This window comes from Cydia amplana, chromosome 21 (genome assembly GCF_948474715.1).
Source record: "Cydia amplana chromosome 21, ilCydAmpl1.1, whole genome shotgun sequence".
Classification (NCBI taxonomy): domain Eukaryota; kingdom Metazoa; phylum Arthropoda; class Insecta; order Lepidoptera; family Tortricidae; genus Cydia; species Cydia amplana.
The window spans coordinates 2,529,216-2,548,443 of NC_086089.1; the positions used below are offsets into that span (position 1 = coordinate 2,529,216).

The 19,228-nt window shown below is 40.0% G+C and overlaps 1 protein-coding gene across 1 annotated transcript; it reads right to left on the reverse strand.

The window, feature by feature from the left end:
- Positions 1-354: 354 nt before the first annotated feature.
- On the reverse strand, positions 355-18,350 carry LOC134658154 (zinc finger protein 91-like). The gene is made up of 15 exons (XM_063513763.1): positions 18,156-18,350; positions 17,054-17,185; positions 15,705-16,202; positions 14,892-15,019; positions 14,170-14,244; positions 12,951-13,086; positions 10,688-10,812; positions 9,214-9,277; positions 7,880-7,899; positions 7,473-7,563; positions 6,470-6,592; positions 4,535-4,645; positions 3,351-3,466; positions 848-1,015; positions 355-466 (listed from the first exon to the last, which is right to left on the reverse strand). Exons 1-15 carry the CDS (start codon positions 18,261-18,263, stop codon positions 355-357), a joined length of 2,007 nt encoding a protein of 668 aa, XP_063369833.1. The 5' UTR covers positions 18,264-18,350.
- Positions 18,351-19,228: the final 878 nt, after the last annotated feature.

Sequence of the window (19,228 nt, forward strand, 5' to 3'; positions counted from 1 at the left end):
CACTTGCTCTGGGCACTACTGCATAGTAATGATAAGTTCAATAATACATAAGTTTCGTCAATACGAATACAATTTAATTTAAATACAATTTGTGCCTTCTTAACTAAGTACAATACTTTTATCATTAAATGTACTTTTTGGCGTCAATCAATATACAGTTAACAGTAGACTTGTATCATCGGTCGGAAGGATCATCATCATCATCATCATCAGACTTGTATTGACCAATACACTTTTGGTCCAAAACTCTTAAAATTCGTCAAAATGACATTAGTTTTACCAGTATTCTTAACAGCTTTCGGTAACAGTTTGTGAATGAGTTGAGGTCCTCGCTCTGCTCGTCCGCTAACCGCCCTAGTCAAGCGTGAGGTAGTGCACGTGGTCGTCTTGGGGCTCCGCGGGCGCCTGCACGGGCCGCGCGGCGGGCCGCGGCGGCAGCCCCACCCCCGTGTCCGGAGACGGCAGGCTCGAAGAGTTGGACTCCAGGTCTGAATTTTTTGCAGTTTTTTGCAAATTACGAAGGGAGCACAACTTTTTTTTGCTCGCAAAACATAGTGTCACATTCCTCCAAGGACTCCAAACAACATACACATAAATATAGAACTACATCACGCAATGTTTTTTTATTGTAAGATTTCACTGATCTATATCATTAAATGTACTTTTTGGCGTCAATCAATATACAGTTAACAGTAGACTTGTATTGACCAATACACTTTTGGTCCAAAACTCTTAAAATTCGTCAAAATGACATTAGTTTTACCAGTATTCTTAACAGCTTTCGGTAACAGTTTGTGAATGAGTTGAGGTCCTCGCTCTGCTCGTCCGCTAACCGCCCTAGTCAAGCGTGAGGTAGTGCACGTGGTCGTCTTGGGGCTGCGCGGGCGCCTGCACGGGCCGCGCGGCGGGCCGCGGCGGCAGCCCCACCCCCGTGTCCGGAGACGGCAGGCTCGAAGAGTTGGACTCCAGGTCTACGGTCTCCGGGGCCTCTTCCTGCTTCTTCTTTCGCCTGTTCCTGTAATTTTGTGATTTTTAGGGTTCCGTACCCAAAGGGTAAAAACGGGACCCTATTACTAAGACTTCGCTGTCCGTCCGTCCGTCCGTCTGTCACCAGGCTGTATCTCACGAACCGTGATAGCTAGACAGTTGAAATTTTCACAGATGATGTATTTCTGTTGCCGCTATAACAACAAATACTAAAAATAGAATAAAATAAAGATTTAAGTGGGGCTCCCATACAACAAACGTGATTTTTGACCGAAGTTAAGCAACGTCGGGCGGGGTCAGTACTTGGATGGGTGACCGTTTTTTTGCTTGTTTTGCTCTATTTTTTGTTGATGGTGCGGAACCCTCCGTGCGCGAGCCCGACTCGCACTTGGCCGGTTTTTTTGTAATTCTGTTGTGCCTGCTCGCACTGTTAGTGCTTGAGAAAGGAGACCTAGGCTCTCCGAAACATGTCGCGCGAGTGACTTAAAACAAGTGAATCTAAACCGTAAAATTATTCAATGTTAGCATACTGTCTCACAACAGTTTAAATTCGATTGTTCCTGTAATGACACTCGTATGAGATAACAATAGTTTATAACAATTCTAGAGATAACTAATTCAACAACGCCTTCTTATCATCTTCCTCGGTCCTGGCCTGGGGTCCGCTAAGCAACTAATCCCAGGGATTGGCGTGGACTATATATTTGACCTTCCAACCCACAGGGTAAACCAGGCCTTATTGGGATCCGGTTTCCTCACGATGTTTTCCTTCACCGAAAAGCGACTGGTGAATATCAAATGATATTTCGTACATAAGTTCCGGAAAGCTCACGTACGAGCCGGGGTTTGAACCCGCGACTTCCGGCATGTAAGTCTCACGCTTTTACCTGGCCACCAGCGCTAGGCTAGCACACCAGCGCTTAACACAGCCTTCACACAACGCCTTCTAATGAGTTTTCTCAAACATGCAATGAAATGTCGTCGCTCCGGGCGTTATATCAGGCTTCGAAGTATCACGTTTAGGGCGGAGCAACTCCAGAGAACTGTAAAGGAATTTCATACGAAATTGAAGGCCTAGGCCGGGAAGTAATTTTTTTTTAAATTCTAATGTAAACATGGGGTCTGTGTCCATGAACAGGCTAAACAGCCGAATTATATTTTTTTTTAGTGAATGAATGGTTATCGGACCAAAATATCCGTGTTAACGCCTGTTATACACGAACGTACTGATATTAAGAATACGAATCTGTATGATTCAATGTGTTGATGAATAAATTTAAAATTTTGTCTATACGTAAGTCACCAGAGACCATAGACAATATTTAAAATCCTCTGCATTTATTTTATTTATAGAAATTGAGATTCTTATTATCAGATTGTGTATAATGGCCCTAATAAGGTCTATTCGAACACTACACACGCGAAATACGGACGACTTCCGTAAAAAAAAAACAATTATGGCGGGATTGGAAGGAAAATTAAAAAACTTTTGTTGTGAAGTTGGATTTTTATTATAAAGATTATAAATTTGTTTTTTTTTAGTGGTCTATTTTTTTATTTCATTGCATGTTTGAGAAAAGCACTATACATGCCTAGCCGTGAAAAGGTCTTGCCGGATTCGTATCACTATCCGGCCTCCCTACGGTCGGCCGGCTATACCTACTCACCCGGCAAGCCCTTCTTTCCCGGCGTCTGCAGTAATGTACTATTAAAGTTCGATCATTGTTATGTATGGCGCTATCTATTACTGCAGATGCAACGGATAGCGGTTGGGCCGGATACCTAATATTCGGTCGTCAGCATTGAAGGGGGTTTTTACAAGCTTTTACTTAACTTGCATTGTACCTATGTATGTTTGTACGGGTTAAATCTTGCAAGTTAAATTTGACCCACTTCCCGGTTTCCGATGAAGATATGTGTGTAATACTTCGTCCGGCCAACCCTAATCCCTAGAATTGTATAATTTTTGTTTTAAATAATTTTATGCCCTGGTTTAAGCCAAATCTCATAGAAAAAGGGGCAAGCTATGATGGCGCCATCTATGCAAACCATTGACAGTTGCCAACCCCGTTGTGTTTGGGGGTTTTTAGAATTGTCTCAATGAGTATTAGTTGATGAAAAGTACAGTCAGCGATAAAAGCTTGTAGCAAAAATTAAATTTTTGCCAAAACCTTATTATTTCTGACGTAGGGGCTGTCCATAAATTACGTCATCTATTTTTGACGATTTTTGACCCCCCCTACAATCATCCAAAAATCATGCTTCGAATTACCCCGTTTCCTCCAACGTCTTGCTACCATCATCCGATGTCCAGACCCCCCCCCCCTAATTTGAAATGACGTAATTTATGAATAGCCCCGTACCTCTTTGGGTAGGGTTGCTTGAGGTGGAAGGTCCGGTGGTGTAGCTTCATGCTGTTGCTCTGCGTAAACCGCTTGTCGCACAGGCTGCATTGGAAAGGCTTTTCGCCCGTGTGGGTCTGTAATAGCATAGAGAAAAAAATACAGAGTGCTCACTCCATACATCAGTTTTAGTACCAAAAAGACTTAGCATCTAGCATCGAGTAGCGGAACTATCAGTACTGCTACTTGACAATAGATGTAGCACCGACCGGAAAGTCTTATGCTGTTGAGATAAGACTTTCCGGTCGGTGCTACATCTATTGTCAAGTAGCAGTACTGATAGTTCCGCTACTCGATGCTAGATGTAGACACTGAAATTAATAGTCTGAACTGATGTATGGAGTGAGCACTCTTGTCTTACTAGTTACTATATTTCTCTATGGTAATAGTCAGGTCAAATAATTAAAATCAAAGAAAAATTCAAATGTAGTCACCTGCAATAGCGGGTAAGCAAAGCGAAGCGCACAAACATATATGTTCGTTTCCTTACATTTAACGGACCTTAACACAAATGATTAGAAAAGCTTTTCTAATAATTTGTGTTAAGTACCGTTTAATGTACGGAACCGTGCGGTACCATCTACATCACCAGTCAAATTCTCGTACCTCATAAAAAAGGTTGAGTATGCCTGTGGGTGGTATTCCACCTGTCCAATTTCTTTGCCCAATGTGTATTGCGTCTGACTCTCTCATTAAGCAAAATGTGAGATGCAAATACACATTGGACAAGTGTCCACCCTGTCCTATAGTACTGATTTAAACTTTCACGATTTTTACACATTATTAAATTACGACGAGGGTTTCAAGATCTCATCCACATGGAACCCAGTCCTTAGTAAATGTAAGCGTAAACGAATATCGACAGTCGATAAATCGAATATCGTTAGTGTTGTGTGTCGACAGAGTGACATCCCTAGTGCGCAAAACGTTCAAGCGGATAAACAAGACCAAGTGCGGGTAGTTCGAAAAACTCGCGCGGTTAGACGATGCTGATGTCAACTTAAGCCAGTCTTCTCCGAGACCACGGGGACAACGCCGTCCTCGAAACGTCGGAGGTAAATCTTAAAACTTAGATACGCGATTAAGTCCCGTTGTATAATTTAATACTGTCCTATAGTGTTCAACAAATGAAAAAGACAGACTACCACTAGATGCCGCTTTAGGCCGACGCTGGAGTGGAACTGGCGGCCGCAGCTCTCGCACGGGAACACGGTGCTCCGCGTGTGCATGTTCTGGTGCACCGCCACGCTGCCCGGCTGAAAACAAATCACATGACATACACAAACATAAAATAACCTATATAACCTCCTTGAGTATTCAACGAATAGCGAAAATGACCAACAAAATATCTTTTCACCACACCAGGTCAGAAAGGCTTACTTTGCACTTCAAAAACTGATAGCAAAGTTGCATTTTATTCACATGTGAGGCAAAGTAATCAAATGCAAATTTTGAGTTGTTTTCTTATGTTTGTTGGTAGAATTAACTTTTAAATAATGATTTTGGATGATAAATATTTAATAACATTCATTTGGATTTGATTTGGTTTTTAATTTTGTTTGATATTATACATTTAATATTTGCTTCGGGTTGGTGTGGTGAAAATTTTTGTGTTTCACTCGGGGGCAAACTTTGTTTAAACCTCGTGCTTTGAAACCCTCGCAACGCTCAAGATTCCGTTTTCGAACCACTCGCTACGCTCGTGGTTCAATTTTGGAATTCTTCGCTTGCTCGGGTATCAATATTAGCACGAGCGGTTAAACAACAACTTTGCCCCCTTGTAAAACAAATAACTATTTTATAATGTAACTAGCGACCCGCCCCGGCTTTGCGCGGGTTAACAAATTACATATACATAAACCTTCTTCTTGAATCACTCTATCTATTAAAAAAACCGCATCAAATTCCGTTGCGTAGTTTTAAAGATCTAAGCATATATAGGGACAGACAGCCGGAAGCGACTTTGTTTTACTATGTAGTGATTCTAATTTACGTTTCGTTTACACCTAATATTACGTCTATTTCCTTATGTATTTTGTGTAATAGTCTGTAAAATTGACGGTCACATTTCATGATTATAAATCATCTGACAAAGTTTCAATAAGGAGGCGATGGCAATCTTTTTTTCGTGTTTGTAGTTCATCAAATCACCAACGGAGTGGCAGTTGACACCCATGAGAGTTCATTACACATCGTCCTTACCCACTTTACGGGTTATATTATGGTCTTGGAAGCCTGTTCCTTGTCCGCGGTCTACGACTGTTTCGGTAATTGGCCCCTTGTAAACCTTTTTTAAGGTAATGGTAAATATAGTCTGTCAAGCCGGATATGTCAGTAGCAATGTAAAGCAAACTAAAGTATGGCATCCCTAGGAAACGAAAAAAAGCAACAATGTTGATCGAACAACGGCAAATGACACGATTTTCGAAAAATTCAAACGTAGTGTTGCTAACCCGCGATTTTTAAAATTTGCCGCCTTTTGCTACTGACAAGATTTGCTTGACCAAGTACAGTCAGGCGTGGCTCACTCCGCGATTTCGTCGCTTTGCTACATGTAGCTAAAAGTACATCCGTTCCACACCAATTTTGGTGGCTAGCCATAAGCCGCGCGTGGCGCTGTCGCCACCTAGCGGCCATATCTGTGCTGGTCGTAATAGACGCGTTTTGTTAGAGAGCGAGTCTTCTGTACCTAGGGTTGCCAGATCGAAAAACGCTATTATCGGGAAAAAATATAAAGTTTTCGGGATTTTGGGACTTAAGTCGGGAAAAAATAAACATTCAAATTAAAATAATTGTATTAAAAACAACGATATTTTACATTATTGGCACTACGCCAGCTGCTCTGCCCAATCTCGCCACGCGCGCACTGACGGGCTCGACGCGGGTCGTTCGCTCGCTCGACGACAGAAACTTGAAATTATTGTTTTATAATGTGAAGCTGTTTTTCGGGACAATTTTCACTTTGTCGGGAATCGGGAACACATGCTTAAAATCGGGAGAATCCCGCCAAATCCCGACCATCTGGCAACCCTATCTGTACCTAGTACTAATATTTATTCTGTGGTATAGTTTATAATTACCGCGAGGGAAGCGCCGCAGATCTCGCAGATGTAACGTTTGTTGTCCGGGTAGAAAGACGTGCGCGGGTGCTGACGCAGGTGGTGCTGCATACACGCCGTTTGTGTCTCGAAGTGTTTGCCGCACTGCAGAACAAGAGTTCATTCATTAGGGGTGATATCCCATCTGTCCAATACGATTGGACAATCATATTGGACACAATGGGTTATTCCCACTAGTTACTACCAAGTTGTTACCAGTGGTAACTACTGGGAATTTTTTTCCCACCTTTTACCACTGGTAACTACTGGGAATTCCCAGTAGTTACCACTAAAAATTTTGTTAGACTTAAATACTAATAAAAACAGTATAAAATAGTATAGTATAAATATAGAGTGACTTTGAATTACCGAATAAAATCACTTAAAAATAATCTAAATGGATTATTAAATTTATCCTTGCATATATTATAGTTTTTGTACTAGTACCGGTTAAACTGTTTCAATATTTTTTCGTCACTTTTAAGGCAGTCTACTAAAACACTAATCGACTTAATAATGATTTATTAAATCACTCTATATTTATTTTTAATTTTTTTGTACTGTTTTTATTAGTATTTAACCCTAACAAAATTTTGGTGGTAACTACTGGGAATAAAAATTCCCACTAGTTACCACCAAACCGAGTTGGTGGTAACTACTGGGAATTATTTTACCAGTGGTAAAAGGTGGGAAAAAAATTCCCAGTAGTTACCACTAGTAACAACTTGGTGGTAACTAGTGGGAATAACCCGACACAATTAAATCGCGTCAGTAGGCCTAGCACATGATTGGCGTGACAGTGTCTCCCGACGAGATGGACTACTTGTCTTTTTCTAACTACTTATATTACTTAATTAAAGAGGGACGGGTAGTCTATGTCGCCGCGAGATACTTTCGCGCCAATCATGTGCTAGCCCGGCTGAATTGTATAAACTAATGAGTACCTATGCTACAGATTACATAACTATTCAATGTTGCTCTTTACCTGATGACACGTGGTAGGTTTTCGGCGTTTTCTTTTCATTTTTTTCCGACGTTTTGTGTCCGAAGCGATAAACTGCTCATCGTCCGGTTTTCTGGAACATTCTTAAAGTTTAATTTGACCGCCAAAGATGTCAACTGACGCGCGCGGCTACAGCCCAATATCAACCTTCGTGCATTCCGACAAGGCTCACAATGACGCGTCGCGCACGGTCACTGTTGTCAGTCCCTAACACCACCATATGTTGGTACCTAGATATGTATAACGTTTATGGTGATTTAATCATATAATTTCTCTAAAGGGTAGGTACTCTATGATGTTACCAAACTCACGGCAAAATGCTAGAACGTCATTCATTTGTTATACGAATGTAAAATTCTTCTCAAAAGTTTAGGTAATGTGGTTCATACCTCTTCAATTCTTTTGTTATCTGAAACAATAAAATGTTAAGATATTATTTTATACCCACGAACACTCATCCTAAACGTACCTATATATTATGTGACGTTATCTATGAAAAGGGTCCTTATTGTTGATGCCGGTCACGCTATTATTAACGATGCTCCGATATAAATACAATGCCGCGCGACGCTGTGCGGCGTAATCGCCATCGACAATAAGGTCCCTTTTCATAGATAATGCCCCATATTGTCTTTGAGCAACAAGCAAAACATTAGAACAACGTTAATTCGACTATGGAGATGAGACTAGTACCAAAATAACTGCCCTCTGTTTCAGTCGATAAAAAATTGTATTTTTTCTACTCCCATACTTTTATTTGTCATTTAAAGGGTCATGCACACACCTTTAAAACCCTACCTTATAGGTGTCAAGACAAGTCTTTAGTCTATTCCCCAAAAAAGAATTTGTGCATACACGCAGTATCTTTTTGGCGATTTTACGATACTTCGTGTAATGACCACTTTAAAAATATTTTTTTTTTTTGAATGAAATACAGTGTTGCCAACATTATTTTAAATGTCATCTCTGACAAATAAGTGAACCATAGACATGTTGTTTTTTAATTTCATTCATTCATTCATTATTTTCCCGCCCGTACCCTCCATTTATGCTACTTCTTGAATTAAAAATATTTGTTAAATTTACAATTGTATTTCAAAGTACCTAAGTGCTTGGTCGTAGAATAGTTATTTGTACAACAAGAGATCAAAGTTTGATATTTCTTCGAGTGCTTATTTTGAGTCCCGTGCAAGCGAAAGATTCTATAATAGATTCACGAGCGTAGCGAGTGAATCTAATTTAGAATCTTGAGCGTAGTAAGGGACTCAAAAGCGCAAGAGATGTAAATAACTTTGATCTCGTGTAGTTCACAAAACTTTTCACCTCAGCAGTGAGAACATATTATTGAACCCGAAAAATGTATTCCTTCTTCATCACTTACCTCTATTCACTCATGTTTTCTTAAGATATACCCACAATTAAATTTTCACCTAAGCATCTCGAATAAGGCTACTTTGCTACTTAAAAACAGTGAGCAAAATCGCATTTTGCTCACTAAGGGAGCAAAATCGCATTTTGCTCATTTTGTCTCACTCAGTGAGCAAAATGCGATTTTGCTCACTGTTTTTAAGTAGCAAAGTACCCTTGTTCGAGCTGCTGAGGTGAAAAAAGTATTGTAGGCAACGTTGTATAACTGAGTCAAAAAATACTCGTAGCGACTTTATTAACAATTTGAGGCGAAGCCGAAAATTCCCAAGAAAAGGATGAGTGTAGTTTTACTTACTTTAGCCCGAAGTCGTTTGCCGAGGACTTTTCTAGGTATAGCGATCTCGTCTTGCAGCTCATGCCTGCAACAATATATGTAACCCCTTTATTCATAAAACTTTAGGGGCCGGATTTAGTTAAATTATGTTTTATCCCTTACTTACAAATACATAAGTCAAAATGACAGATAAGGACATTTTGATTTAACAAAATAAATATTCTATGGCATTTTCTAGGTCTCAGGGGTTAGATGTAGTGATGGGTAGGACACCAATTTAAAAAGAGTTTGTATGAGTACCTCATTTTCTAAAATGAGGTGTTACAATGTCTTACTTCAAATGAGGTGAGGTACTAGCATATTTTCAGCGTCGACTATTCCATTAATTCCAACGGCGACAAATATATTTAATGTATACAGGGTGTCCCAAGAAGTAGTGATATACTGAAGCTGGGAGGTAGAGGACCTAGAGGGCTATCTGAAACACCCCCATGTATGTTCCGCGATTTTTCGTATTTTCGGAGTTATGATTTTTTTTAATTTTTCACCTATCGCCGAGTACGATGAGACTTTTATTTATGGTGACGTGAATTATTGCGGTAGATGCTTGATTTTTTTTGTGTGCTAAGCTGATAGATAGGCCAATTCAGTATGGTAACATTTACTATCGTTAGATCTCTGAATGGAATTAAAAAAAAATTTAATGCCAAGAAAGATAAAATTACCCAGTATGTTTTATTTTTCTAAGCGCCCTTGAAGTTGTGAACATACTGGGTAATTTTATCTTTCTTGGCATTAATTTTTTTTTTAATTCCATTCAGAGATCTAACGATAGTAAATGTTACCATACTGAATTGGCCTATCTATCAGCTTAGCACACAAAAAAAATCAAGCATCTACCGCAATAATTCACGTCACCATAAATAAAAGTCTCATCGTACTCGGCGATAGGTGAAAAATTAAAAAAAATCATAACTCCGAAAATACGAAAAATCGCGGAACATACATGGGGGTGATTCGTGATTCAGATAGCCCTCTAGGTCCTCTACCTCCCAGCTTCAGTATATCACTACTTCTTGGGACACCTTGTATACATATTTATGTATTCATCACTTCCTTTATAAATAAATAAATAGTAACATTTAATTGGAGTGCAATTCTGGAGGTTACTAGGGAACTTTTAGGAGAAAGATAATTTTAGAATCAAGTAAAATGAATAGAGGAGTGAAGTAAGACATTTTTGCGGTACGAAGTACTGCGACAAATTAACAAAATGAGTGGTACAAATGAGGTGCCTCACGAGTGAGCGACTCAACACTAGTTAGATGGTAATTTTTTGCCTATTTTCTTGAATAACTGCTAAACTATTTATCCTAAAATTATAAAAAAATATATTTGAGAGAGAAAATAGGCAGTGACAGACGCACGAGTGATCCTATACGGGTTCCGTTTTTCCTTTTGAGGTACGGAACCCTAATATCTGTATCATACTCACTCGACGCCCTCCGAGTGGAGCACAGAGTGGAACTTATGTTCCTCGAAGGCCTTCGGGGACTCGAAGCGGATGTCGCACCGCTCGCAGTATGTCTCCACCTCCGAGTCGTCCCCGCTATCCAAGAACTGTAAAGAAATGATGTTTTCTCAAAAATGGACGGCAAAGTCGACGTTGCCGGTTAAAAAATAGGTCGCGAAGTGCGTAGTTTATGGTCATTCAAAAAATTAAAAAGTTAAAAACATTGCAGTCTCGATTTTCGGGACTGCAATGTTGCATACAAATTCCATTATTTAATGAGTTCCAAACTTTTTAAAACTTTAAATGGCCATATCAAATGAAGGCATAGGTCCATTAAACAGCCAAACAGATGATCAGCACTTATTATTATAATGTTGGTACCGCGACTACTTAGGTGTCTCAAATACGTTGGCGTATTTTCAACAGAAAAATACACTTTTTTTTAAAGGCGGCAAGCAAATCTTTTTAATGGTTTTACTTTTTTCTGTGAAAATTAGAACGTTGCTTCTGTAAAATATTTATATTTCTTGCACCATTTTTGAGAAAAGCACTATATATGACTCGGCTGGAAGGCTACTTGTTGGCTTCGGATTCAATTAAACGGACTCCCAAGGTCGTCCGTTTAAAACGAATCCTCAGCCTGCAAGTAGCTACTTCCGAACCTCGACAATAATGTACTATTAGCAGGTGGAAATCCGTACGATCCGCCTGTTCCTATCTCTATTGCATGCGCAGTTTTATTGCTGTGCTACTCGCAGTGTCATTAACCGCCGGCATGACAGCGGGCACCATTTTAAACACAATACTGAATAGATTCTTCGGACAAGCTCAGTTTTAGGGCCACCCCACATCTAGCGTCTTTCGAGCGTCGGCGTCTACAACTCTATGGCCGCTGCTCGACGCAACGTCGACGCAACTGCGCAGCGACGTCATTTTCCATAGCGCTGACCAGACGCCGACGCCCGAATGACGCCAGATGTGGGGTGGCCATTAAACCTAATGCCACCCCATACTAGCTTCTTTCGAGCGTCGTCGTCTTGCCAGCGCCCGCGCAACGGCGACGCAACTTCTGCGTTGCGTCAACGCAACGTCGGCGCGGCGGCAGTCAGCGTTTATCGAGCGCCAGCGTCTCACCAGTCCACGCAGCGACGACGCGATGTCTCTAACGTCTTTCCAGCGTCTTGTTAGCGCCCGCGTCAGGGCAAGAACGCTGTGCAGTAGCTGACAAGACGCTGGCTGACGTTAGACATCGCGTCGTCGCTGCGTGGTCGCTGGTGATACGCTAGCGCTCGATAAACGCTGCTGCCGTCGCGCAGACGTTGCGTTGACGCAACGCAAAAGTTGCTTCGCCGTTGCGCGAGCGCTGGCAAGACGACGCTCGAAAGACGCTAGTGTGTGGTGGCCCTTAAGATTATAAATGAGTTTTCGGCAAAAACTTCATTTTTGGTACAAGCTTTTATCGCTGACTGTACGTTTCTTACGACAGACAACTAATACTCATTCTAAAAACCCCTAACACAATTAGGTTGCGTTGTTTCATCACAGAGTTCCTATGCCCCCCTCCTATCTCCATCATCAGATCAGCTCGATGGTACCATAATATTGCCACCCGACTTACATGATGTGTATGCAAAATTTCAGCTCAATCGGAAACCGGGAAGTGGATTAAATTTAACTTGCAAGATTTGATTACAGACCGACAGACAGACAACGGGACAGGTGAAACTAAATGAAACCTTGTAAAAGAATAGTTATTTGTACAACAAGAGATCAAAGTTTGATATTTCTTCGAGTGCTTATTTTGAGTCCCGTGCAAGCGAAAGATTCTATAATAGATTCACGAGCGTAGCGAGTGAATCTAATTTAGAATCTTGAGCGTAGTAAGGGACTCAAAAGCGCACGAGATGTGAATAACTTTGATCTCGTGTAGTACACAACATTTTTCACCTCAGCAGTGAGAACATATTAGAGAACCCGAAAAATGTATTCCTTCTTCATCACTTACCTCTATTCACTCGTGTTTTCTTAAGATATACCAACAATTAAATTTTCACCTCAGCAGCTCGAACAAGGGTACTTTGCTACTTAAAAACAGTGAGCAAAATCGCATTTTGCTCACTGAGTGAGCAAAATCGCATTTTGCTCATTTTGTCCTTTCAGTGAGCAAAATGCGATTTTGCTCACTGTTTTTAAGTAGCAAAGTACCCTTGTTCGAGCTGCTGAGGTGAAAAAGCCGTTTACTCACAACATCGTCGTGCTTGTGTTTGAGCTGCGTGTGTTGGCGCAGGCCGGCCGCGCTCACGAAGGACGCGCCGCACGCCGCGCACACGTGCGCGCTGCGGTGCGCCGTGCGCAAGTGCGTGTAGTACGTCGACGCGTGTCTGGAATACGCCATAACTATCAATCTGCCGAAACATTTCCTTCACTTTAAGTTTCCTGTAAAATAAGTAGAGAGTATTACTGCAATTTAGCCACCAGAGTGCAGCACTAGCGCCTTTCGTAACTCATATAGTTTGTAGCTTTCTAATAGACCCCGACGGCTAATCCTATTGTCTATTGTTAGTAAAACCGCTCGTGCCACGTGCCACAACCACCTGCATAAAAAAATCGCTCGTTCACTTTACCCAGGTAATTGAATTACAACTCCTCTGGAAATTGCAATAAGATTCAAAATGAACTAATGGATAAATATTTTGTACCGATGTGTGTGGTCAGTACTTCGGTTACTGAGTGCCGGCGAGTCGAACGCTACAGAACCAGTCTAAAATGTGTCATTGAGATGCGTAACAAAGGCGCGTTATCGGAGAGCGCACCTACACTGGTTTTTTGAGCGTTGGACTAGCCCGCGCTCAGGTGCCAATTAGAATAAATAAGACCCTTTTTTGCAGGTAAGTAGCAAGTGCGGTTTTACTGAACAATAGACAATAGGATAAGCCTTCGGGCTCTACTAGAAAGCTACAAATTATACCAGGCGTGGCTCACTCCGCGATTTCGTCGCTTTGCTACAGGTAGCTAAAAGTACATCCGTTCCACACCAATTTTGGTGGCTAGTCGTAAGCCGCGCGTGGCGCTGTCGCCACCTAGCGGCCATATCTGTGCTGATCGTAACAGACGCGTTTTGTTAGAGAGTGAGTCTTCTGTACCTAGTACTATTATTTATTCTGTGCTTATACATACTGTGCCTTAAACTGTTTTCAAGTTTTTGACAAGTTTTCAAAGACAATAAAATATGACATTGATACATCTTTGTTTACTAAGGGTCTACCGGGAAACGCGAAATCGAAAGTCAGCTATCTGCCTCATTATCGCTTAAATATGCAAGAGTGATAGAGAGGTTAGATAACAAAATTTCGACTCCCTCGTTTGCGGTAGAAGCTTAGATTGTGACTGATTGTGGAAGTGGCGCCCCCTGCGCAGCAAAATGTTCTACGGTCAGATGCTTTAGTATGATATTTTGTAGATACCTGAATTCCTCTTCACAATGAATACACTTTCTTGTTATTCCACTGTGATATTCTTCGTGTAATAGAGCTGAATTTCTGTGGGAAAATAAAAATAAGCAGCGTAATTGACCATCTTACACAAATCGAGACAGAGTTTTAAATATAGTACAGTTAGCAGCAGAAGTTGCTAAGCGGGCGAGGTGTTCAAAATGATCTTGACGCGACTTTATTGTTAAGAGAATAAGAGCGTGTCAAGGTGATTTTGAACACCCGCCCGCTTAGCAACTTCTGCTGCTGACTGTACATAAAAACATCCATAAGCAAGAACCAATATTAATGCTCAGCACATAAACATATCGTCGCTATACTTACTCAACCTCATATCTGCAACGATCATTTGATGGAAATGTCGCTTTTCTTTCATTCGGAATACGGGTGTTTTTGTCATCAAATGAGTGTTGCAGATACGAGGTTGAGTAAGTATAGCGGCGATATATGTCCCTATCGTCATTCGTTTTATGGCTCCTTTTATGCGTTAGAGGGGGCAAGTGATATTGCTATCTCATTCTACCGCATGGCTGCGTCCCTTGGAGTGGCCGGCGCTGGCTCATCGTGTAGAGGAGCCATTACATTGCGGACTGTTGGTTACGTCCAATTCAACCGACCGATCAAATGACGCAATGTAATGAAACTCGCATGCGAGTTCTGGCAATGTCTAACTGGGCTCTTAAGGTACTACTCACTCGAGGTTGCAGACAAAAGGGCAGCGCCGGCAGCGGTACTCGGTGAAGTGCTGGCGAAGGTGAGCGCGCAGGTGCGACTCCCATTTGAACCGCATACGGCACAGCCGGCACGAGAACGGCCCTAGCGACTGCAATGAATGAATGAATGAAGATCTTTATTACTAGTGTTGAGTCGCTCACTCGTGAGGCACCTCATTTGTACCACTCATTTTGTTAATTTGTCGCAGTACTTCGTACCGCATAAATGTCTTACTTCACTCCTCTATTCATTTTACTTGATTCTAAAATTATCTTTCTCCTAAAAGTTCTATTCTTAACCTCCAGAATTGCACTCCAATTAAATCTTACTATTTATTTATTTATAAAGGAAGTGATGATAACATAAATATGTACATACATTAAATATTTTTGTCGCCGTTGGAATTAATGGAATAGTCGACGCTAAAAATATGCTAGTACCTCACCTCATTTGAAGTAAGACATTGTAACACCTCATTTTAGAAAATGAGGTACTCATACAAACTCTTTTTAAATTGATGCCCTACCCATCACTATTTATTACAGGCAATAGATTAGCCCTAAATAAATACTTTAAAACTAGCATACATTTTATATCTTAACACTAAAAAAAATACTTTATGGCTGCGATGAGTTACGCAACCCACCAGCGACAGGGAGTCGGCCGCGGAACCGCTGAAACTTGGGTCAAAACCTTCCGACTGCATCATCAGAGCCACTAGAGGTTAAGTTTAGAGAGTTGATAACATTACATTCAAATCAATCAATATTATCCTTGCATCAAAAAATCCTTACCTCACTGTGTCTCAACTGCAGATGTCGCCTCAGCATTTCCTTTTTAGAAAACCCCTTGAAGCAATCCTGACATTTGTGAATAGCTTTCAAATACTTCGGATCCTCGGCCCTCTCTCTAAACTCCTTAACCGCCTCTTCTTCGGTTAAACTACACTTTTTCCAGTTACTGGCATCCAGGAATCTTGTGCGTCTATTGCTTTTATTCTTCCAAGCGTCCAGTTCGAAGTCTTTGCTCTTTCTCCGCTCATCTATTTTCTTATCCTCTAACTTGATGACTTCTTTCTTAATATCTATGAATACTGATGTTGGACTATTTGGGCTTATATCACTCTTAAGGCTATTGGCACAGATTGTGGCATTTTCTATATTTCTTTGGTTATCTGGTGTATCTTCTATGACAGTGAATGATTGAACTTTGTCCGTCACAGTCATTATTTCTAAAGACGATTGTAAGTTACGGGCGTTTCGGTCAATTTTGTAAATTGTTTCATAGGTTATCTGTAAAATCCCAAATTACATTTAAAATAACAGTCTGTAATAAACTATAAGGAGGATATTAAGGTGATTCCAACCACAAATAACAGTGTAAAGTTTTATAGAATAGGATACTAAAATGTCTATGTAAATGATGAGAAAAATAGTCTTAAATAACAGTATTTGAGAATATGTCCCTGCAAGTTTAAGTAGCTAAACTGAACACATGTTTCGCTTTACAACGTTTATTGTTTTACTGGTAACAATTTTTCAAAAGTGAGTTAAGTTACTGGATTTTTGAATACCACCAAAATTACAAAGTGGATCTCTGGCATGTCACATAAGCATAATTAATACATAAGTTACATAACGATTTCATTCAAATTTTCCCAACAGAAAAACATTAGTTTGTTTGCCTTTCTCCCAAGGTTCTAAAGTCTATTTTTTTATTCGGTAGACTGAAATGACATTTCATAGTATGAACATAAAATGTAATTTCATACTATGAAATGTCATTTTAGTCTACCGAATAAAAAAATAGACTTTACCTTTAGTACCTATTCAGTTAGATGTAATTTAAAGGTAGACTGAAATGACATTTCATAGTATGAACATAAAATGTAATTTCATACTATGAAATGTCATTTTAGTCTACCGAATAAAAAAATAGACTTTACCTTTAGTACCTATTCAGTTAGATGTAATTTAAACCATGTTCAATTGGAACAAAGTCGCTTTTGCTTTGTTTCGTTTAATTTTCAAACAACGCAAAATCAAATCTATTTCCTACATTTTAGGTTAAATTTTCAGTGGCAAATTTTGGATGTTTTGTTTGTATGGCTGGGCCTTAGGAGGCTATTGTGGTTGATACTTACCGGGCCTCTCCATAACATTTCTCTGAGTGCTTTTTGTCCACAATAACATTTCTCCTTGAATTTGTGGAATTTGTGCAGCATTGTTGCACACTCGTAGCAGAAATAATGAAGCAGAACATCATTGTCGTTTACCTGTTGAACAATTGAACTAAATAATATGCTATAAGATATAAGATCAGGTAGGTGTGGCATAGAGAAAAAAATACATAGAGTGCTCAATCCATACATCAGTTTTAGTACCAAAAAGACTATTAGCATCTAGCATCGAGTAGCGGAACTGTCAGTACTGCTACTTGAAAATAGATGTAGCACCGACCGGAAAGTCTTATGCTGTTGAGATAAGACTTTCCGGTTGGTGTTACATCTATTGTCAAGTAGCAGTACTGATAGTTCCGCTACTGGATGCTAGATGTAGACACTGAAATTAATATTCCGCTACTGGATGCTAGATGTAGACACTGAAATTAATAGTCTGAACTGTTAGGGGTTAGAGAAACAGGGAATGCTCAGAGTTTAATTGCCAAGTGTTTTTTTTAATTATTATTTGTATCATTTGTGTGAGTCCTCAAATCGGTCCTCGCTAGAAATATGGGCGGTCAGTTGCTCCTTGTCGGATAGAAGCTATATTTGATGAGTCTAGTAGGTGCATATTACTGATTTGTTGGGGCAGGTTCCCGCAGCAACTACAGGTCGCCTTGTCCCGAGTTTCCCGGTCTTGTCAAGTATGGAGCATATAGGGATATGTACGAATTCTTACTGCCAAGTTTGTGCAAAGTTAGTAAATAAATTATGTTTCCTTTACCCCACCTGACCTTACTATCTACCCTTAGTCAAGTTTAATATTTCCCCATTTTTTTAAACTCTTAAATAGACACATGTATTTTATTGTTATAACTGTTTTCTGGCATTTCTATGTCAAATAAATTTACAGGATAATGATATGTAAGAAGATTAAAAGTATTAAAACATTATTATTTTCGTAACCTAAATAAAATTGTCAAATAAAACAATGCGTATAGCAACTACTGCTGTATTGAACTACTGCTGTCAACCGAAAGAGAATATTATTGAATAAAACAGATATTTGTTGAAAAATACTTACTTTTAATGCCATAACTTCCTCATAATAAGATTTGAGTTGAAATTGATCAATCTTGAACACTTTACACTCTGTTCGTAAACATATCCTACATATTTTGAGATCTGCCATATTTCAGCGGGTTACTTATGCATATATCTACTGCGAAAAATGTTTATAATTTAAACAGCAATTAATATTAACAATAAAACATGTAAATCACATCAACCCATCCTCAACCTGTATGCAAACAAGTAGTAAACGGACAAATACAAATGACAAAACCGTTTGACAGTTGACACATAAAGACTTTTTTTTTACAAATTATGGCCTGGATGCGAGTCCTCATCGGTCGCGCAAATAGGGAATATTACGCGAAATTCTGCGTAGATGTATATGTTGCTATAATTGGTCAAACAAAATTGTCATGGCTCCTCTACACGATGGGCCAGCGCCGGCCACTCCAAGGGACGCAGCCATGCGGTAGAATGAGATAGGAATATCACTTGCTCCCTCTAACGCATAAATGCGTCCCTTGGGAGTGGCTGGCGTTGGCCCATCGTGTAGAGGAGCCATCAGTAAATAAGAACAAGAAAAACTATACTCGTCCTTTTCTTTTGAGTGCTAGTGTAAGACAAAGATAGTATGATTATCTCTGTCTATGTTTGAAATGAGACAGTCCTTTGACAAACTATAGATGGTCAAGCAGATCTTGTCAGTAGAAAAAGGCGTCAAATTTGAAAACTGTAGGCGCGAAGGGATATCGTCCCATAGAAAATATGAATTTCGCGCCTTTTTCTACTGACAAAATTTGCTTGACCATCTATATAGGTACCTATTGTTGTTTAAAATTCGAGAAATTGTAAAGTTACCTTGCAGACCTCGCATCTAAATATATTTGGTCATGGTATTTTGAGTTTTATTCACCAGTACTAGAGTTCACTTTTATTAGCGATTTCATCAAGATGTAGCTTTATTGAATTATGTCATTGAGTGGTCCTTACGGTCCTTACGCTCTCGAGTTTATAATTTTTTCCCGACCTCAAAAAGTGCCCAGCGCCGCTAAAGAAGTTTTCACTTCAAAAACCAAGTCAACT